Source organism: Fukomys damarensis, unplaced genomic scaffold (genome assembly GCF_012274545.1).
Source record: "Fukomys damarensis isolate Sample0158 unplaced genomic scaffold, DMR_v1.0_HiC HiC_scaffold_31, whole genome shotgun sequence".
NCBI classification, from domain to species: Eukaryota; Metazoa; Chordata; class Mammalia; order Rodentia; family Bathyergidae; genus Fukomys; species Fukomys damarensis.
In genome coordinates, this window is record NW_022900943.1 from 17,487,193 (window position 1) to 17,509,224 (window position 22,032).

Sequence of the window (22,032 nt, forward strand, 5' to 3'; positions counted from 1 at the left end):
GCCGAGGACGCAAGCGCATGCGCTGTGGCCGAACGCGGCGGCCTCGGCCTCCGGGTCTGCGTCTCCTACGTCCCCGTCGCGTTTGCAGCGACTTCGGCTTCCCAGAGAGATGGGGGGCGTTTTGTTCTGCAGCCGACTGCGGGGGGAACGCTCCGGCAAAGGCAGGGCAGTTGGACGGGGTCAGTTCCTTGGGGTCTGTGTTTGTCTCGAAGGTTGTCACTTGCCTTTGTGAGGACTTGAGTTGAAGAAGTATTGATATGTGACCTGTAGTATTCAATGTAGTGTCATCTGATATGTGTACGTATATCACGTGTATACGTAATGTATAGGGTTTGTATACACCGCACACACACACACACACCCATGTTTTCAGCCTTGGGTTTTATGACCTAAGTCCTTGGAGCAGGTGAACGTGTCAAGGCTGTGGAGTGGCTGGAGTCCAGCTTTTGGAATATGACCGACCTTCTTTCCAAATTGTGGGAGGCTGGGACAGGAGGATTGCTAGTTTGAACCCAGCCTGAGCAGCTTAGTAAGATCCTGTCTCAAAAGACTATAAATTTTTTTTTTAATGCTGAGGATGTAGCTCAGTGCAAAGGCCCTGTATTCGGTCCCCAGTGGATGTAGCTCAGTGGTAGTGATATAGGGAAAATATATAACTCCTGGACTGTTAAACATCAAATGTGCTGAGTTCATGATCTCACAACGTCAGGGAATGAAGTCCTCAACCAAAGCCAGAAATTAGGAGTTTTATTGGAAATGAGTGGAAGAACAGCTCCGGGATTTCCAGGAGAGATGGCAGATGGGCTGCCAGCAAGGCTCTTTGTCAGTGGTAATTTTTTAAAGTGATGGGAAGGTATCAGACCGAGAGCTAGGATAGGAAGGGCTGGGATCTTGAGGCGGGTAGTTCTTCGAGGGGAGCCTGACGTTCTCATACTTTCTCCCCGTGATTTGGGCCTGATCGGACTCCCGGGCATGTCCTAGTTCCTTTGCGGCACAGATTGTGGAGCCAGAGGGCTTGGAGCCGGCCCCCACCCCTGCGCTTTGTGCCACTGTTTCTCTGTGACTCCTGGGAGCTCCCCTTCCGTGCTCCGTTTGCCCTAATAGCTCACACACAGTCCCTGTACTCGTGGAGGTGCCCCAAACAGTGCTCCTGGCACGTGGGCACTCGTGTCACAGTCACGTTCAGAGTCCCTGGGCTCAGGTTCCCAGCAGAGGTCAAAGTGGTGCTCTCCGCCTGTCTCAGCTCACATAGTGTGATGAAGTGGCCTCCACAGCCCCGCGGCACAGCTTGCCTAGAAGGCTGAGGCCCAGGGTTCCATCCCAGAACAAGAAGGAAGAAAGGGAGCCGGGGGTTTAGCTCAGTGGTTCTGCAAGTGCAAGGTCCCAAGTTTGATCCCTGGTACCAAAAAAGAAAGGGAGACAGGGAAAGAAGGAAGGAAAGCAGTGTGGTGGTTCATTCATGCAATCCCAGCACCCTAGGAGGTCGAGGCAAGAGGATTACAAGTTCAAGCCCAGTGAGACCCTGTTTGTTTATTTATTTGTTTGTTTATTTTGGTACCAGGGATCGAACTCCAGCCTCTGTGCTTGTGAGGCAGGCGGCAGAACCACTGAGCCAAATCCCCGGCCCCAGTGAGACTCTGTCTTAAAAAGTTGGAAAAGGGCTGCCGATGTAGCTCAGTTCCCTAGTACCACAAAAGCTAATTAGTTAAATGGGCCCAAGCCTAAAGCTGAAGAGGGCAGGAGGAGCGTGATACATCATACCTCACAGAGCAAGTGCGCCTGGTGGATCCTCTTCGCTCAGGCGTGAGTCACAGAGCTGTTGGCCCAAGTTAGCGTTGGTGAGTCAGCAGTGGATGAAATAAGGAGTCCTCAAACAGAAGCACACATAGACCAAGGTTCTGTCTCACTCCGTTGGTGAAGCTGTTTTGGCCAGAGGTTTGCGAGCATCTCGCTCACCGTGTTCCCCTAAGAATAATTCACTGATTGGGTGTTCGCAGCATCTTTCTAGGACCTGACTGTCGTGAAAGACAGCAGCAGTAATACTCAGCAGCTGCCCTTCCAGGATTCCAGAGCGGTGAAATGAGTCCACCTCAGTGCCCAGCGGGTAGACTGAGAGCCTCTTCTTCTTCAGAGCTGCCCTCTCTAAACTGCCTGCGCTCTGCCTCCCACCTTGCCTCTGCTCACCTTCAGCTCCCCGGGGCGGCACTGTGAAAGTGCCCGCCTGCTCTCTGACCACTGCCATGGCAACCAGAATGTCCAGTAGAGACCTGGAACCCTAGCACCGTGGCCCTCCAGCACCTCCAGCCCGGGGGAGCCCTATTGGCTCCTTCCCAGAGCCCAGCCCTCCCCTTGTGGCTCCCAAGCTGGCCTCCCTCTCCTTCCAGGCAGCGCCAGTCGAACCTTGTGTGCTTTGTGCCCCCTGTAGCCGGTCAGTGGGTTGTGCACAGCACAGCCTGATGATAGCTTAGGCCCGTCCCTGCATGACCAGCAGTTAGGGATGAAGACCATCCACAGGTCTCCTTCTACCTGTAGATGTTGGCAGTCCCGGCCTTCATCTGTACTTCAGCAGACTTCCACCCCTTCCTGTTTTCTGTGCTTTTCTTAATCATATCCAAGATGCGTTGGGATCCCGCCCCCCTCCTGCTAACAACCTCCTCTGAGTAGCCTGTGGCAACGATGACCAGTCAGATCCCTGCTGAGATGGAAATGTCTCTGTGCCTCCAGCCACATGTGGCCAAGGACACTTGAAACGTGGCCAGCACCAATGAGGAACTGACTTTACCTTACTCTATCTCAATAAATTCAAATTGAAGTAGTTACATGTGACCCACAGCTGTCCTGTTGGACAACACAAGCTTGGAGAGAGCCTGGGGAATTCACTAATGTACTAAGAAAGGTAAAGAATTTCCAAGACATATTCTAGCCAGGCCTAGTGGTACACATTTGTAAGCCCAGCACTTTCACAGGATGCAGCAAGAGACTCAAAAAATATGAGCTCAGTCTTAGTAAGAGCCAGTAAAAAAAATCCATTTTTAAAATGAGCTGGCGGTGTGGCTCATTATGAAGACCCTGGATTCAATCGCTAGTATTGCAGGGAAGAAGAAAAAGATTCGTGAAAAACTGTAACACTGGCCAATGTGTTCTGAGCCATAGGTTTAATCCGTAGCCCTAAAAAAAAGTCCCATAACTCTTAACGGCACTAGAGATTGAACCTTAGGGCCTTTACATGGAGCTACATTCCCAACCTCTTTTTTTTTACTTTTCATTTGGAAACATTGTCTTAGTTGCCCAGGCTGGGCTTGAACTGGTGATTGTCCTGCCTCAGCTTCCCAGGGACCTCGGATGGACATGTGCTACCATGTCCAGCTAACGTAGTTGCTCTTTAATGCAGGAGTAGTAATATATAAACCATGTATTATTAGATCATAATTAACTGAAAAATGGTAATGTGATGTTCTTAACTTTGCCTTTTAGAGTCTAAACCTCTACTACCTCAACCAGATTCTTAGTGGTAAAAAGCAGAGTGTCCGTTTGGTGCATTTGAGGAACTCAGGAACTTTGGGCAACACAGGGTAAGATTAACATCTCTCACCTCCGAGAGCTCCTCCTCTCGCACTCCCTTCCCTCTCTTTCGTATCGAACCTGTTTCTGTCTGAGACCAGCCCTCATCTGCATCTTTCCTCATCTCTAAGACCCATCACATTATCTTTAGTGCAGTAATGAGAAGTTATACGGCTGCACCGTAACCCATTTAACCCATCCCCTGCTGTTGGACCTTCAAGGTGGTTTCATGTTTTGTTGTGTTTTTTCGGTTTTTTGAGACAGGGTCTCACTATGTAGTTGAGACTGATCTGGAACTCACTAGGTAGCCCAGGCTGGTCTCGAACTTACAGCGATCCTCCTGCCTCAGCCTCCCGAGTGCTGGGATTACAGGCGTGTGCCACCACACCCCACAAGGTGGTTTCAGAGTGTGTTATTTTCTTTAGTGTCCTGGTCAGGGTAGGCCCTGCTGCTGTGACAGACAGACCTAGCAGAGCAGTGGCTCAAACCAGTAATGGTTTGTGTCACCCTTTTTGCAGGTTGTGCCCGGTGTGCAGCATGCACCATGCAGGCAGGCTCGGCATTCGTTGTGACTCCTCTATGTCCACTTCCATCTCCATGTGCCAGTGCACATCTCTCTCCTGCACTGGAGACTACTGTGTTGATGGAGATCACCCTGTCCATATTCCATTCTGCAAAAAGGCCTAGAAGTAGCACTTGTCCCTCACCCACATTCCAGAGAGGGCTTAGTCACATGGCCCTAGCTCACTGCAAGGAAGGCTGGGAGTCTCATCTTGTGAGTGTCCTGGAACAAATGGGCAGGAAGCTGGGAAGTGTCCTGCACTGCGGAGTCCACCCTCTCCCAGCTGACACCTGTAGGACCCTCCTGCCCAGCACAGATGTACCCCAGCAGCAAAGGGTTCAAGCGAGGGCCCAATCGGCCACCCTAGGTGACGTGCAGCTCTCTCAGATCTAGAGTGGCCACACACACACACACACACACACACACACACACACACACACTGACAGCAGGGGGCAGGATAACTGCACTAATAACTCCTGTTCAGAGAAGAGGTGCAACTCTGGCCTGGTGGGAGTGTTGGCAACTCCCTGGGCAACCTGGGGACAACCTCGCCCTGTCCTCCGAAGCCCTGGGAGGCCTCCAGGAGGCTCCTCCTTGTTTGTTATCCTCTCACTGCAGGGAGGCAGGCAATGGGAAGTCCTTCTAGCCTACTTCTTGCTGGCAACAGCTATTTTAAGGCTCTGGTAGGCTAACCTAGGCCAAGCTCATTTTTCTTTGATAATAGGGCTTTCCTCAAAACCTAGTAGGCTCTGATCTATTTACACCAGCCAGTCCCCAGAGTCAGTAACCACATCCAAATGTCTTCCCAGGGGAAGCCTCCAGCCAGTGTCTTCCTTTGCATGACCCCATTCCCAGCTCTCCGAACATAAAGGAGGTACCCTGAGGTCATAAAAGAAAAGCAGTAAGAGCCGGGGATTTAGCTCAGTGGTTCCGGTGCCTGCCTTGCAAGTGCAAAGGCCCGAGTGTAATCCCCGGTACCAAAAAAAAAAGAAAGAAAAGTAGTAAGACTAGAGACCACCAGTGCCTTCAATTTAGTTTTTGCAAAGAAGCTTGGGACCCTTTTCTGGCTTAATGGAAGGTCTTTGTATCCAAGGCCTTGGACTCCTTTGACTTTTCCTTCACCCGGCAGCTATGGATCACAAAATGCTCGATTTCACTGTATCTCCTTGCAAACGTGCCATTTCTTCCCTTTCTCACCACTTGTCACACCTGCAAAAAGCAGCAGGGGCCACCCACAGGCAGGAACGCTGTAACTCACAGCTGCATGCTCTGTGGCTGCACTCTCGGCCCTGCAGGTTATCACACAGACGCCAGACTGGCAGCAGGCTCTGTGTGGCCCTCAAGGTCTGGGAGCCCTAGAGCTTCTGCACCGGCTCATCCTGTCTTCCTCTCGCACCATGTCCCAAAGCCCATGCTGTGGACTGCACGTTTGGGTGTGTGCTTTGATGGCCAGCGCTTCTGGCCCCTGCCTCTGTACCCCGCAGACCCTCCCTGAGGCACTGTTGTGGATGAGTGAAGCCCTTGCAGGATGTCCCAAGTCCAGCTCCCTCTCCCTGGGGTCCCTTATGGCTACTGAGGCCCTTTTTGTCCTGCTATGGGTCACTGTGCTGTCAGTGCATCTGCCTTGCTCTTGGTTCTGGACCCGATTCCAGGTCAGGTGTTCCCAGATTCCTCAAGACACGCTGCAGCCAACCTCTTCCGTTCTCTTCATCTCGCCCTCTAAACATCCAGCATGGTGTACCAAGCCACCCCTCCCTCCAGAGGGCAGCCCCTGACTCTCTACTCAGTCCCAGAGCCTGCCCCATGCTGTCCCCTTACGATAGGGGACGGGCTTGGGAAGAGGGGCGGATGGCAAGAGTTTATGTCTTGGATGAATTGTCTGACAGCAGCTGGTGACTTTCACCCCTTGGAAACTCATATAATGGAGGTATTTGGTGTATATCATAACCTGCAAAGATATTCTCATAGAACAAAAGCTCAGATCAAGTATACAATAAAGTACAGCCATACCTGCTACTATGGAACCATTTCTACATATGAAGTGAAAAATGCAAGATGCTTTGTTTGTATATTTTAAAAAGCATAATACTCTAGAAGGGTACAGAAAACCATGTAGTTGCCTGTTGGGGTGGGGACTGTTTGGAAGAAAGGCTTACGTCTCTTGGTAACTCCTTCCATGCTATTTAAATTGTTAGTCTGTGCCTGGTAGGTATTTCCCATCCGTGTAAAGGTTAACGAATCAGTGCGTGACTTTCTGTTGTTAAAATGGAGTTGTTTAGTAACCCTGGTCTCCATGGTTGTTTCCCCCACAGCACCCTAGATGAGACTGCCTATGAAAGACTGGCAGAGGAGACACTGGACTCCTTGGCAGAATTTTTTGAAGACCTCGCAGACGAGCCCTGCACATTGGAGGACTATGACGTCTCCTTTGGGGTACCTCGTGGCTTATTTCAATTATTCCATTTCCTCCATAAGGCTGTTAGCTTTTGGACGAAATCACAGAATTATGTGGGACAATCAACTAACAGATGAAAGGGGTAGAAATGGTGTTGCATGTTGCTAGGGAACACTGCCTGGAGAATGGATTCCGTAGGATGGAGCAGGTGGTGGAGTCCTGGAGAAGGGGTCAAGCCTGTTGTAGGGAAATAGGTGGGGAAAAATCGAAGTAAATGGGCGAGAAAGGACTAATGCCTCCTTAGGAATTCATTGGTTGCTGTTGCCAGTAGAAAATGCAGCAGTGTCCATCCGGGACTATAAAAGTGGCTATGATCCTGGTGTGGTGGCACTTGTCTGTAATCCCAGCACTCTGGAGGCTGAGACAGGAGTATCTCTGTGAGTTGGAGACCCTGTGTCCAAAAAAAAAAAGTTGGGCTGGTGGTGCACACTTGTAGTCCCAGCACTCAAGAGGCTGAGGCAAAAGGATCACCACAAGTTGGAGGCCAGCCTGGGCTACATAGAAAGTTCAAGGCCAGCTTCTACACCACATAGCAAGATCCTACCTGGTTAAGCACATGGTCCTGGGTTTGCTCCCTGGTACCCAAAAAATTAAAAAAATAACAATAATAAATTTTTAAAAATTTAAAAAGTGGGGCTGGGGATTTAGTTCAGCGGTTCGGTGGCCTGCCTTGCAAGCGCAAGGACCTGAGTTCAATCCCCGGTACCAAAAAAAAACAATTTTTTTTTAAAGTGGTTGTGAAGAGAGGCCTAGAGGGCCAAGCTCTCTAGTTTGCAAACCCTTCCAAACTAGATTTTCCACCTGACCATGCAGTGATTGGAGGTGGGAAGTCACAGGCCTCCTCTGCCCTACATCCTATCAGGACCGTAACCACTGACAGGGACACCAGTTCTTGGGCTACACTCTGCTGTTTCTACAAACATTGACTAACAAGCAATGAAACAGTCACACAGCCTGTTCTTGCAGGGTTAGTAAAGCCCCATCTTGACCCAAGTGATTTGCATGAATGTTTCATTAGACCAAATATGTCAAATATGTTTTAGCAACTGGATTGTTCGATTTACCCTGTTGAATTCGTTTGAATCATGACAAACCTGCTCAGTGCCAAGTCTCAGAACTTTCCTGAGTCCTCTCCCCAGAGTATCTCTCAGAAGAGTATTAGCCTGCTAGGCTTTTCAGATTCCATTCCTCGCTGAAAAGAAAGAGGCGCCTATATTTTTCTAGGTAGGCCATGCATTGTATCACTAGGAAAAATTATTTCTAACAAATCCTTATGATTAGCAGGCTCTCAAGTGTGGATTTACAAAGCTAAAGGCATTTAGTGGCTGCCTCTATAGTTTGGACTTGTAATTAAGCATATGAAATGCTAACTATCCCATGGTGTGAATTCCCAATTAGAGCTCTTCAGATGCCAATTGATAAATTTCTGATATAAGGTAAATCAAAAGGTGTCTTGTCTGGCTACAAGGGCACTGTCCCTTCTTGATCTCAATCTCTAGAACAGTGCTGAAATGTGGCCCACATGTCCAAAACATGCTTTCATTGATGCCAATCAGCATTTATAGATCTTTTAGTAACTTCTTACTGGCCAAGTAAACAGACGGAAGCCGTGATTCCTATAAACCCAAGCACATGTGCTTCAGTGCCCTCCCTGTGGATCGGGAGGTTTGAGCAACATGTTAGCCAGCCTGTCATCAGACCTGGTGCGCGTGTCGCGTGTCATCTGATCAGGGGACCAGGTAATGGCTGAGCCTGACGTCTGGGTCCAGGCCTCACCCTTGCTGGTTAGTAGAAGGGACACCCACAGAGCTGAGAACACTTCATTTACCAGGCAACCACTAAGCCTGATGCACTTGACCCAGCAAATGCGACCATGGGCTGCTAGAATCACCATGATATTTGAACAGTTACCTCCAATCTGTCTTCGACTTTTTTTTTTCCCCCTCGGTACTGGGGATTGAACTCAGGACCTTGTGCTTGCCAGCCAAGCACGGTGCCACTGAGCTAAATCCCCAGCCCCCCTTAGATGTCTTAATAGGGGTTTTCTTGTTGCCATGTTTTCACTAAATTGGCAGTGCGTTACTGCCTCAGAGCAGAGGTCTCCCAATGTTTTGGGGACCAAGCCCACTAAAAGAATCTGATGGCTGTTCTGGACCCTCTCCCAAGAAACACTTCCACGCTCACCTGTGAGCACAGTTCCCACCAGAGTGGGGGCAGTTAGCCCGCAAACCCACCTTTGGATCCAGGTTAAGGACCCTTGCTCAGAGGCCACACTTTATTGAATAAGAGAACAAATGTATGGCTTAGCATCCTGTAGTTGAATTTCGTGAGGGTCCTTACCTGAGTCACCTAACTTCTGTGAGCCACAGGCTCCTCAGCTGTGAAATGGGTGGCATTAACCCCTACTTCTCCAGGTTTCGGTTATGATTACTCAAACGTAGGGCTGGCCCTGCAGCTCGGTGGTTGTGTGCTTAGCAAGTCCCGAGCACCATAAAACAAAAAACCCAAAGTGCATCACATTCATTAGCCTTACTCCTTGGGAAGTCACTCATATATGAAGCTGCCTGACTTGTGTCTTTCCACAAATGAGCTGGTGACAACTGTAGTTGTCACCTTTGCATATATAGTGCCAATACTAACAGGAATTAACAAGCCTCAAGAGCCGGGCCAGTGTCCACTCTCACTGGCTGGGGCCAGGGTCTCTTCTGATTGGTTGAGTCCTGTTTCTCAGCACCTGCTCAAGATTTTGCCTGTCCTGGCTGTCGGGTGTGTGAGTGTACCCACACTCCCAAAACAGCCGCAGGTTGCTGAAAGAGAATAATAATGATGAATAAAAAGCCTTCTTCATGTATGTAATCTACTTGTAGACAATCCCAAAAGCGTAAATGTACCCCACTGTGGCCTGGTTTCTTTGGTTTAAAATAGCTTCAACGGTGTGGGAAGAGAATCAGATTACTTGCTGTGAACAAGCAATGGGAGAGTTGTGTTGTGATTTCTACCTTGTATAACTTTGCCCTTCACTTTGGCAGACGGAATCACAGTGCCTGGTCAGCACCTGAGCTATCGCCTTTTGAATGCCCTCACGTTTACATTCACCCAGAAATGTCCTTTTGCATCCTGTTCACATTTTGCTGAAAGCAGAGTTGCTAGACACTGGATATGCCAGAACTAAAGACAACATGCTTATTCTCAAAGGGGTTGAAGTAGTGAAGGTTAGGAGCAGGGCACTCTGCTTGATTGTGGGGAGCTCAGTGCTAAGGTGGTAAGAAACACGAGAGTTATGGGGACCCAGAACCCTCCCAGAGACACCTGAGCAGGACTGGAGCAGGACTGGAGCAGGACAGCCCATGGGCTTGTGTGGGGAGCACCTGAGCTGCATGAAGGTACCTGGTGGAGGAGTTTCAGAGCAATAGTGTTCAGACGACTCTCACATTTGTTTTCTGTTTGCTTTTGGTGCTTTGGAAGGAACCAGGGCCTTGTGCATGCTAACCAGTGCTCTACCATTGGGCTACACACCCACAGCCCGCACTTGTTTCATTAAGGTGCTCTTTGTGAAAAAGTGGGCTTTTGTTTTCCCACTTGGTGGCTATTGAGCTTAGAGCCTTTGCGCTGAACTACATTCCCAGCCCTGTTATTTTTTATTTTGAGACAGCATCTCACTATATCACTTGAACTTGCAATCCTCCTGTGTCACCCTCTCAGAATGCTGGGATTACAGGTATGTCTCACCGTGCCCAGCTGAAAAAAATATTTGTTTTAAATAAATTTACATACAGTATATTTCTTGCCCTTTAAAAATCACATTAGCCTGGCGTGGTTGTGGCATATGCCTGTAACCCCAGCACTCTGGGAGGCTGAGGCAGGAGGATTACAAGTTCAAGCCCAGCCTTTGCAATTTGGCAAGACCTTGTCTCACAATAAAAAAAGCCTAAGGATGTAGCTCAATGCAAAGGCTCTGGGTTCTGTCCCCAGTACCACAAATGAATGTATGAATGCATTTAAGGGGCTGAGAGTGTAGGTCAGTACAAGAGCATGTGCTTAGCATGCAAGGTGCTGAGTTTGGTCACCAGCACCAAAAAAATGCATTTACAGTTAGCAGCTTCCTGGCATGGTGGCAGCTGCATGTGATCTTGGCATTTCATAAGGCTATGGCAGGAAGATCATCATTTAAACCTAGCCTGGGACATGAAGACCTTGCCTCAAATAAAAAAGGGCAAAATAAAATAAAGTAAGCAGCCTCAGCTATAATCCCATCGCTGTGGCAGGCTGAGGCATGAGAATCACAAGTTTGAGCCCAGCAGGAGCAAGTTAGCAACTTAGTGAGGCTCTCAAAATAAAAAAGGGCTGAAGATGTAGTTCAGTGCAAAGGCCCTGGATTCAGTCTCCAGCACACACCCCAAAATAGCCACGTCAAGTCACAAAAGGAGAAATACTGCTTGCTAACATTCATGAAATAATCAAAAGTGGTCAGAATCATAGAAACAACACCATAAATACAGTTTTATTTGTCCATTTTAAATAAATGAAGGAAATAGGCACAGACTTGTAAATCCCAGCAGTTGGAAGGCTGAAGCAGAAGGTTTGTTTGTTTGGGCCCAGTCTGGGCTACTTTGTCTCAAAAAATAAGCTGTAATCCGAGCACTTAAGAGGATGAGGTAGAAGGATTGCTGCAAGTTCGAGGACACCCTGGGCTATATACAGTAGTGAGTTCAAGGCCAGCCTGAACTACATAGAGAGAGTCTGTCTCCAGAAAACACCAAACATAAGTAAGAAATGAGTAAATTTTAAAGTAGGCTAGGTGCTACACACATGTAATCTCAGCAGTTGCGAGGCTGAGGCAGGGGGGTCACAAATTCAAGGCCAGGTTGGACAACTTAGCTAGACCTTGTCTCAAAACAATTAAAATGGCTGGGGATGTAGTTTAGTGTAGAGTTCCATCCGCACTACCGCAAAAAAAATGAAGTAGTCAAAATCATAGAAAGTAGGAAGGTGGTCACCAAGGGCTGGGAGGAGAATTAGTACGTAACGAGTATGTAGAGGTTCAGTGACACAAGAAGAAAAGGCTCTAGAGATGCACCGCACAGCACTCTTAAGTGTCCTTGGCTCCGCTGAACTGTGTGCTTGGAACCGGTTACCGTGACAGGGCTGGAGCGAGGCTTAGTGGTAGACCGCCCGCCTAGCATGCAGGAGGCCTTGAGCTCATCCCAGCCCCCACACGTCTCCCCTGCTCATCCCAAGCCTATCAGTGATATCACTGCTGTTATGGCCTCCTGCGTTTAAAACCCTCCCTGTGTCGGTGAAGAGGGTGTCTGGAGAGTCATCCCAGGACCTTGATTGGAGGAGAGCTCCAGAGGCACAGAAAGGCCACCCTGTCCCTCTGGCTGCCTGTGTGGACCCCGGGAGCTCAGAGTACTACCTTTGCTTTCACACCCCGCCCATTCCCAAGTGGAGTAGAGGCTGGCGAGTAAAGGGCTCCTTTGTGAAAGTGTTTTCAAATTTAAATGAGCTCTTATGGGGCTGAGTTGGGCCCACCAGTCTTTAGGGAATTCAAGGCTCTTTAGGGAAAATGAAGCCAGGGCAGAGGGTCTGAGGTGTTGTCAGATGCGTGGGAAGGATCAGAAAATAACAAATGTAGGCTGGAGTCGCAGCCTTCTGCCTGCTTAGCTAAGGCCATTGCTCTTCTAAGACTAGAAAGGCAAGCAGATTGATGGCTCCTTTCCTTCTTTCTTTTCTTCTTATGGGACTCGTCACGTCCAGTGCCTGCACTGACAGCATACTGTGGAGTTGGTGTCTGTGTTTGTAACGTCTTCCGGCCTGCTCTATTGGTGGTGGGTGGGCGCACCAAGCCAGCAGTCACACTTGCCGGACTGAAACCTCAGATGTGGCGCTCATTCTGGCTTCGCCGTGCTCGTGGGGAGTGGGAAAAGCACTAGAGATGTTGGCCTTATGATCGGTCCCATTCTGATCCTGAGAGCAATGTTCTTCCTCCATGATCTCCTATTTCTAAATACTAAGTAAGGACTTTTTCCTTTTTCGGTGCTGGGATGGAACTCAGGGCCTCTCTCCTACTAAGCACACAACCCTTTCACAGAGCTGCATTTCCAGTCCCATGAAGACATTTTGTGGTGATACATACTGCATATTTGTGTACATGAAAAGTGTGCAGAGATACCAGAATGCAAAGCATTTATGGCAAAGGGCTCACTTTGGTTTTATTTTCTTCACGCTCTCTTGCACCTGAACTCCCAGAGTGGCGTCTTGACAGTTAAACTGGGCGGAGACCTAGGAACCTATGTGATCAACAAGCAGACCCCAAACAAGCAGATCTGGTTGTCTTCTCCCTCCAGGTAAGTGCAGAAGTCAAAATCTCTAATGATCGAACTCCTTGAAAATGTGACATGAGCCAGGTGTGGCGACATATGCCTGAAATCTCAACTCTCTGAGAGGCGGAGGCAGGAAGATGGCAAGTTCAAACCCTGCCTGGACAGTTTAGGGTCTTAGTGAGACACTGTCTCCAAAAAGATTTTTTTGAGGGCCAGGGATTCAGCTCAGTGATTCTGCCACCTGCCTCACAAGCTCAAGGACCCAAGTTCCATCCCCAGTACCAAAACAAACAAACAAAAAAATTTAAAGTCCTGGAAATATGCCTCAGTTCAAAGGCTCTGGATTCAGTCCACGGTGCCATCAGTTAATTAATTAATTTTTTTAATGTGTCATGGACCATTTGAGATGGGTCATCTTTTCATGTTAGCATCTGTAAGTGGCCCTTTCCTGGTGTTTTGTTTGGTTGGTTCTTTTGTTGCTGCTTGGTGGTTTTTGTGATTTTTTGACCCAGGGTCTCACTATAGTAGTTCAGGCTGGCCTTGCTCTCACTATGAAGCCCAGGCTAGCCTCGAACTCGGAGCAGTCCTTCCATGTCAGCCTCCTAAGAGTGTGTGCTACCATGCCCAGCTCCTGCTGTTTTAAGCTGTCTCACACTGAGCGGGAGCCCTTACTCTAGTTACATAATCTCCTTGCTGATAACTTGGCTGCACTTAGCAGGCGTGAGTATGTTAACACGATCCAAAGAGGAAAGTTTATAACTTTTCAGAACTCAGCCTAGACAGTTTGTATGAAAGAGAAAATTATTATTGCGTAGGGACTGGGGGTGTAGCTCTGTGGTAAAGCTCTTACCTAGTATCTGTGAGGCTCTAGTTTTGAACCCCAGCATGGCAGAAACAAAGAAAAAAACTCATTTTAATACGCCAGCGCCTGAGCAAGTCATACTTTGTCCTCAAAGCGAGTTAAAGTCTGATTGTTTTTAGCATCTCAGGCGGAGTTCTGTAGAATTCCTTTGTCAGGGCTGAGCTGCAGGCCTTGTGGAGGTGGGACAGTGGCTGAAGTTGCTTCTCCAGGGCATCTGTCCCTCCTTCCTGTCCCAGTCAAGTGCTTTCCAGTTCGGACAGCCTGCACCTCAAAGCCAGGAGCCTGCAGCTTGGCTGCCCTTGACGTGGCTGGGAGAAGGAGAGAGAGTGGTACTTACCAAAAGCCCTCAGCACACCCTGCCCCGACCATGCATGAGCGCTCCAGAGAGAGCGCTTAGGTTGGACACTGGGAAAGCAGAACTATAAGCGATGTGGAATTCTTTGAAAGACTAATTGTATTTGCAAATTTTTTAAAAAAAGTGTAACCAGGGTCTCGTGTGAAACTGGAAGTGTGAATAAGAACTAAAATGTATAATGGATAATGTGGAATAGGTGTAAAGGGGAAGGGGCAGGGGTAGGGGAAAAGAAAGAAGGGAATGGAATGAATGTGAGAAAGATAAAATGGAAACAAAGTCTGTAGATAGAAAGAGACAGAGGAGTTGAAGGGAGGGCAGGGGAGTGGGGAAAAAATAAGAACCAAGGTAGATTATGTAAAGGTGCAAATTTCCAATGATGAATGTCTTTATATTGTATACTTTAAATGGACCAATAAAATTAATTTTTAAAAAAAGTATAACCAGGGGATGTAGCATAGTGGTAGAGGGCTCGCCTCATAGTTATGGAGCCCTGGTTTCATCCACAGTATTAAAGCAAGCAAAACTCTCTAGAAGTATATTCTACTACATAATTATGACTTCCGAGAAATTCCAAGGGTGAGCCGGGTGTGGTGGCGTGCACCTGGTGCATGCACCTGTAATCCCAGCACTCGGGAGGCTGAGGCAGGAGGATCACTGTGAGTTTGAGACCAGCCTGGACTACAAAGTGAGTTCCAGGTCAGTCTCAACTACGTAGTGAGACACTGTCTCAAAAAAACAAAACAACTGGAATAGATAGCTCCCTAACTACAAGGAACTGTTACGTTTAGGTTAAAGTGAACTGCCTTATTACTGAAATTTGTGCATAGGTAATGTGAACTGAGGAAATGAACTGTAACCACCTGATCTCAGAAAAAAGAAGAAGCTGCAGCCCCGTAGGTGGTCCATTCCTGGCACTGCCTTTTTGAGTGCCATTCGACCTTTGCTGGCAAAATAAACTTTTCATTATTAAAAAAAACACAAAAAAACAAACAAAACAAGAAATTCCAAGGGTATTTTCTTAAAATCTGTAATTAATGTGGCATACTGAAAGGAAAATCTACTGAGTACCTGCTATTGTCACAGCTATGTTCATGAACAGTCTTCTGCTATTCATATTTGTCCAGAATACTTTTTAATTGGGCGTGGTGGCGCATGCCTGTAATCCCAGCACTCAGGATACTGAGGCAGGAGGATTACTATGAGTCTTGGCCAGCCTGGGCTGTATAGTGAGTTCTGAACTATACAATAAGACCCTGTCTCAAAAAGCAAAACAAAACAATAAAAACCTCGGTCCAATCCCTGGTACCAAAAAATATATATACTCTTCAAGGGTGTTACGGTTTAGATCCAAAACATTCCCCGAAGTCTCCTGTTTGGAAGGAGGTTGATCATGGGTGCCACGCTCATCAGTGGGTTTATCCATGGCTGCTCTCAGGGGGTGAATGTGTTGTTTGGGGTAGGACTGAGGTGGGACTTGGAAGGATGTATTCTTCCCTGGCTCCTCCCCTCTCTCTCTACTTCATGGCCACCACACAGTGAAGAGCTTTCCTCTGCCATCTGCTTCTGCCTTGGAGTGCAGACCATGGACTGAGCCCACTGAAGCCGTGGACCAAAATAATCTCCTTTAAGTGTGGCCGTCAGGTACTGTGTCTCAGTAATGAGAAAGCTGACTGTCACATTAGGGCTGGGCTTCTGGTTTGTTTGTTTGTTTGTTTCAGTTGACGGCTTTTCGGGTCCTGTGGGATTAGCATCTCCTAGTCACCCTGCCCACCCTGACGAAGTCATAGGGTAGAATAAGGAGCAGTCTGGGGACTCGTGGGCTCAGAGCCCCTGGACGGCATAGAGGGGGTAGATAGCTGTCTGAGAGCAGATTCTGAGCACAAGGCCAAGGAACAGTTTGGTAGGGGGCGTTATTTGTTTGTTTGTTCTTTTTATACAGTCCCGGTGGTTTATGTTCAGCAGTTTGTGTGCAGTAAGCAAAAGTCCTGTGAATTTGATTTTTCCCTTTTTCCTGCATTGTTGAGCACATGTTCAAACCCTAGCATTTAGCCAGCAACATAGAAACCCTTTTTTTTGTGTAGTTCGGGCTGGCCTCAAACTCACAGCAGTCCTCGGAAAGGGCGTCACTGTGTGTCGTTGTAATCTGCTGCTCTGTCCACCCTCTCTGCTAGGCCATAAGGAGGTAGGATTTGAGATTCAGTTATGTACATTGGTGTAACAGTTCATGGCAAAAACCAGCTACACATCTGTCTACACAAATACAGTGTATTGTCAGTACTGTATTACATTACCATGGGGAACTCTGGCAACTGACTTATAAAGCGAACCAGCTTATTTTGCTCGGAGTTTGTCAGAGTCCGAGATTGGGCTGGCAGGAGCGGATGTGCTACAGCCTCTTGAAAGGGTGGCACATTATAGCAGAATCATGTGAAGGGATGACCATCACTTCTGAAGCCCGGAGATAGAGGATGGGCACGTCCCGTAGTTTCTTTCATGGGCATACCCCAGTCAGCTTGGGGTGTCCCACGATGTCTCTCCTCTTTAAGGTTGCACAGTACCTCCCAGTACCACCATCCTGGGGACCAAGCCCTCATATCAGCAGTACTCATCCAACCTGTAATACACAGCATTCCCAAGGTGAAGTCCATGTGCCATTTTTTTGGTACCGGGGATAGAACTTAGGACCTTGTGTTTGTGAGGCAGGCTGCGGAACCACTGAGCTAAGTCCCCGACCCTGTGCCATTTTTTTTTAAATAAATGATCTTGAGGCAGATGAACTAGCCCATCAAGCTCTCAATTTGACAAGTTTTAATTTTAATTTAAAAAGGTTTTTGTTGTTGTCATTGGTGGTGGTGGTGGTGGTTGTTTTTTGGTTGAGACAAGGTCTCGTTATGTAGTTGAGACTGATCTGGAACTCACTATGTAGCCCAGGATGGTCTTGAACTCACAATGATCCTCCTGCCTCAGCCTCCCAAGTGCTGGGATTACAGGCATGCACCCCACACCCAGCCTTAAAAAGGTATTTTAAAAAATAATGATTTAGATGGTTGCCAAGGCCTTGGGGAGAATTGGGATTAAATAATAGTACAGGTTAGCCACAAGCAGTCATGTCAGAGGCACAAGAATGGTCAGGATTTCGCCAGCCGTGGAGGCACACACCGTAATTCCAATACTCAGGAGGCTGTGAGCTCGAGACCAGCCTGAGCTACATAGTGACCCTGACTCAAAAAAAGAAAGGAATGGTCGTGATTTCATAAACACTGCTCCCAAGAGAACAGATGCCATATGGAAGGTAGAAAAAGTGAGAGATTGGACTGGGGATTCAGCTCAGTGGCAGCGCACCTGCCTCACAAGCACAAGGTCCTGAGTTCGATCCCTGGTACCAAAAGAAAAGAAAAAAGGAGAAATCAGACTGTGATGTACAGAGATTCATTGATAATCAGTGAGGGTCAGATGATTTCCTGGGCAGAGTCTGTGTGTTAGCTCCCCATCCTGTGAGAAAATAAATTCCAAAGGGGGAAACATTTATTTGGCTTACAGTTTTAGTTCGTGGTTGCATCGTGAGGTAGAAGATCACGGTGGGAAGCCTGTGGCAGAGGATGCTGCTTTTCTCATGAAGGCAGAGAGAGAGGACAAGCTTAAGTCCCAGGGTCCCCTCAAGGGCAAGCCTCTGGTGACCTGTCTCTCTCCCACCAGGCCCCGTCCCCTACAGGTCCCACCATTCTCCCAGTAGTGCCACAGGCTCGTGACCAAACACGGGGCCTGTGTGGGACATTAAAGACCCGAATCATGATGTAGCGGCTCTGATTCGATGTCCTCATGGACTTACTGTACCCTTGTTTGTCTTCCAGTGGACCCAAGCGCTATGACTGGACTGGGAAAAGCTGGGTGTACTCTCATGATGGCATATCCCTCCACGAGCTGCTGGCCACGGAGCTGACTGAAGCCTTAAAAACCAAACTGGACTTGTCTTCCTTGGCCTATTCTGGAAAGGGCACTTGATGGCCCACCAAGGTTTAAAGATATTAAATGCTGTGTGGCCAAGATCTCAGCTTTCTTCTGCAGCCGAGTGTTTTTTCCCATTACTGCTTTTGCGGGCAGCCACAGAATGTGTAAACCTCTGTGAAAAGAACATGCTAACACCCACCCTGCCCCAGAATGTGATTTTTAATTTCTACAGAATTGTTTTTGTCTGATTACCTCCCTCACATGATACGTCGTATCTTCTCTGTTATCCTATTTCCATACCTTAATACAGTAAGAACCTTACAAAAAGAAAACAAAGAAAAATCCCAGGAGGAGAAATCCATTGTCTTCATTCTTTGAAGGTTTTACTGCAAGAGCCACCTGAAGAGCAGCCAGCCACCCTCACCATTGTGTCTGAAAATAAGACTCTCTGAAGTGTAGTTTTTAAATGTCTCCGTGCCTCTTCCAAAGCATACGCACTGCTGAGCCCTTTGGTACTGTTGAAAGAAACTCAGCTGAAGATCATTCCCCACTTGTGCTTTGTGACTTAGGATATGGCCTGCATTGTATTATCTGGGTACCTGGTACTTTTGCTTCCATAGATTTGTATATCTGTGCACTCACACGCACACACTGCGTGTGTGCGTGTGTGTGTGTGCTTTTTACTTAGTTTGAAACCCCCAAAGACAAGGAAGGAAAAAATTTTTCCATAACTGGAAGGATAACAAGCAGTGCTGTGAAGCTGAGGAGGTACTTTGTAAATACAAAGGGCCAAATGTGACAGTGATACCAGTCATAAAATAGCAGTGGTGCTGGACTGCGCTCCAGCCCTGAAACAGGTCTGTCTGTGCACACATTCTCAAAGTCCCTGCACCCCTCTTGTCTCATCTGTTAAGTAAAAGAATAGAAACGATTCCCAACATCGAGAGGTCCTGTCTGTTGACCCAGTGGGCCAGCTTTAATTCCTACTAGTTAGATGAAGAGATGATTTTGATCAGTTTTTTAAGCAATAGAGTAAATACAGTGTTGCAGTGCTGATCTCCTGGAATTTTGGTTGAAGTCATGTTAAAGTACTAGCTGTCCTTCGTTATGCTGTCATTGTGTTAAGCCTAACACACCATATTACTGTTTTAAAATATACATGAAGCAACAAGACTCCAGAACATAAAACTGACCCAGAGTTTAGGGTGGTTTTGTTTTGTTTTGGTTTGGTTTTATTTTGTGGTGGCACCAGGGATGGAACCCAGGACCTCTGGACTGAGCTACATCCCAGGTGTTTTTGTCATTTTTTTGTTTTTTGTTTTTTAGACACAGTCTTGCAAAGTTGCTCAGGCTGGGCTTGAACTTTTGATCCTCCTGCCTCAGCCTCCAAAGTGCTAGGATTTCAGGTATGTACTACCACACCTGACTTGAGTTTTTTATTTTCTTACTGTTTAGGAGCTAGGGATGTAGCTCAGTGGTAGAATGCTTGTTTAGTGGTTCAGTCACCAGCACTGCAAAAAAAGAAAAAAAGATTAGTGACAAGTCTGTAAATGTGTAGCAAAGGCTTTTATATTGGGTGAACCAAACACATTCCATCATAGGAAAAAAAAACAACAGAACAGTATAAACAAATGTAAAATGGGAACTTAAGATATTTCCTTTCTTCAGAAATAAAATGATTTGGAAATTTTTGAGAGTTGTAGTTCATTGCAGGGAGACTAATAAAACCACGTGTGCGTGTGCAAGTGTACGTGTGAGTATGCTTGTTCCTACATTTATATTTTGCTCCTGCTGAGTTTCCTTTCCCTCACCTGCTTGGACACTGTGAGCCCTTTGTGTGCAGTGGCACCACAAAGAGATGGAATAAGGCAGTCAACAAACCTGGTAATAGGGTTCCTCTGGGCAACCCCTTCAAGCTTACTCACTTTTACTTTAACTGGTTTCATTTTCTGTTCTATAAGGCCTAGGAAGAGCTAAGGAAAAGGACTTCAAGCATGTGAACAGCAGGTAGAAAAAGCATCAGAATCATACTCTGAGGAGCAAAGTGGAAGCGGCATAGCATGGGCCAGCAGCCTCACACCTCAGTCCTGGGCATGTTGTCTCACCAGTGGTTTAGCCAAGTCACCCTGCCAAGGATGAATTTTGAGGAACAGGTTTCTAACTACTCAGTATAATGTGTTGAAAGAGGTGAAAAAATGCAAATACAATTTTAGAAAGTTTTTTTTTGTTTGGGGGGGTTGGCTTGTTATTTTAAATGTGGTAATGCTTAGTGTGTTCTGTTCTCATGGTAATGGTATTGAACCCAAGGCCTTCACAGTGAGCTATATCCCCAGCCCTCCTTACTTTTTTGAGACAGGTGTTACTAAGTCACGAATGCTGAGCTAGAACTTATGATGATCCTCTTGCCTCAGTCTTCCAAGTATTATATGCCACACCTGGCTAAAATTTAGCCTGTAGTGGCTAGACCCTTAGCCACATAGAAAACAAAACTATTCAGAATGACTGATGGCCTTTCAGAATTACAGAGGGAAATGTAAAAGAAAATCTGAATGTTACAGTTTGTAACTGGATATTCCCCCCAAAGCCTTATGTGCTCATAGTTGCTGTTTTGGGGAGTGACTGGATCATGGGTGTGTAATACTGGATTAAAAGTGTGTGATAAGGCCGGGGGTTTAGCTCAGTGGTTCTGCTGCCTGCCTTGCAAGCCCAAGGACCCAAGTTCGATCCCCTGGTACCAAAAAAACAAAACAAAACAAAACAAAAGTGTGTGATAGCCGGGTATGGTGGCTCACACCTGCAATCCCAGCACTCGGGAGGCTGAGGCAGGATGATCGCTATGAGTTCGAGACCAACCTTGGCTACATAGTGAGTTCCAAGTCAGTCTCAACTACATAGTGAGATCCTGTCTCAAAAAAGTGTGTGATAACTGAGTTAGTCCACTGATTGGTTTAGCACAATTCTGAGTATGGACAATGGGAAGGCCCATCCTTGATGTAGGTGGCACCAACCAATAAGGCTTGTAGCCTGGATGGAATAAAAAGGGAAAGGAAGATTCACTGCTTGCTGCTTCCTGCCCGCCCTGCCATGGACTGTTTCTCTTCTTCATACCTCTGCCATGCTACCCTGCCTTGGAGCCAGCCAACACTGAACTGAAACCTCTACAAGCTGTGAGCCAAAATATACCTTTCTTCCTTTAACTTGTGAATATTGGGTGTTTTGTCCCAGCAACAATAGAGTAACTAAGACCCTGAATTTTATTTTTGTTTGGGGTTTTTGTTTTGTTTGTATTGAACCCAAGGCCTTATGCATACTAAATATGTTTTCTACCACTGAGTTAGAACCTCTGTGTACTACCATTCTACCAAGTTTTTATTTTTATTTTTCTATTTTTTGGTACCAGGTATTGAACTTGGGTCCTTGCACTTGCTAGGCAGGCAGCAACTGAGCTAAATCCCCAACCCTGAGTTTTTAAATTACAACTTTTATTTTTAACTAGAGATTGAACCTAGGGCCTCATGCGTGCTAGGCAAGCACTCTACTACTAAGATACATCCCCAGTCCTTTTTTTATTTTTTATTTTGAGACAGGGTCTTGCTAATTTGCTCAGGCTATCCTCAAACCTACAATTATCCTGTCAGTAGCTGGGAACACAGGTATGTGCAGCTATACCTGATCTTTTGGGTTTTGGAGGGTGTTGTTTGGTACTGGGGATCCAACTGGAATCCTTGCACTTGCAAGACAGGCGGTAGAACCACTGAGCTAGATCCCAGCCCTACACCTGGATTTTAATCCAAACTTTAAAAATTTAACCCAGGGCCAGGGATTTAGTTCAGTGGTGCCACTCCCTGCCTTGCTAGTGCAAGGTGCCAAGTTGGATCCCTGGTAATAAAACAAAGCAAATTAACCCAGACTCCTTTGCCACTTACTTATTTGCTTACTGACACTAGTTTCGGTCTTCTTATCTAT

At 47.1% G+C, this 22,032-nt stretch overlaps 1 protein-coding gene across 1 annotated transcript in view; it reads left to right on the forward strand.

Annotated features, from left to right (window-relative positions):
- The window catches only part of Fxn (frataxin), a gene marked incomplete at its 5' end in the record, with an annotated part of 24,373 nt that extends 5,037 nt beyond the window's left edge, over positions 1 to 19,336 (forward strand). The window contains 4 exons of the mRNA XM_010605884.2: positions 3,475 to 3,572; positions 6,436 to 6,556; positions 12,828 to 12,925; positions 17,970 to 19,336. Of these exons, the coding sequence (XP_010604186.1) occupies positions 3,475 to 3,572; positions 6,436 to 6,556; positions 12,828 to 12,925; positions 17,970 to 18,120 (468 nt within the window). The remainder of the gene's footprint in view (positions 1 to 3,474; positions 3,573 to 6,435; positions 6,557 to 12,827; positions 12,926 to 17,969) is intronic.
- Between the last annotated feature and the right edge of the window lie 2,696 nt (positions 19,337 to 22,032).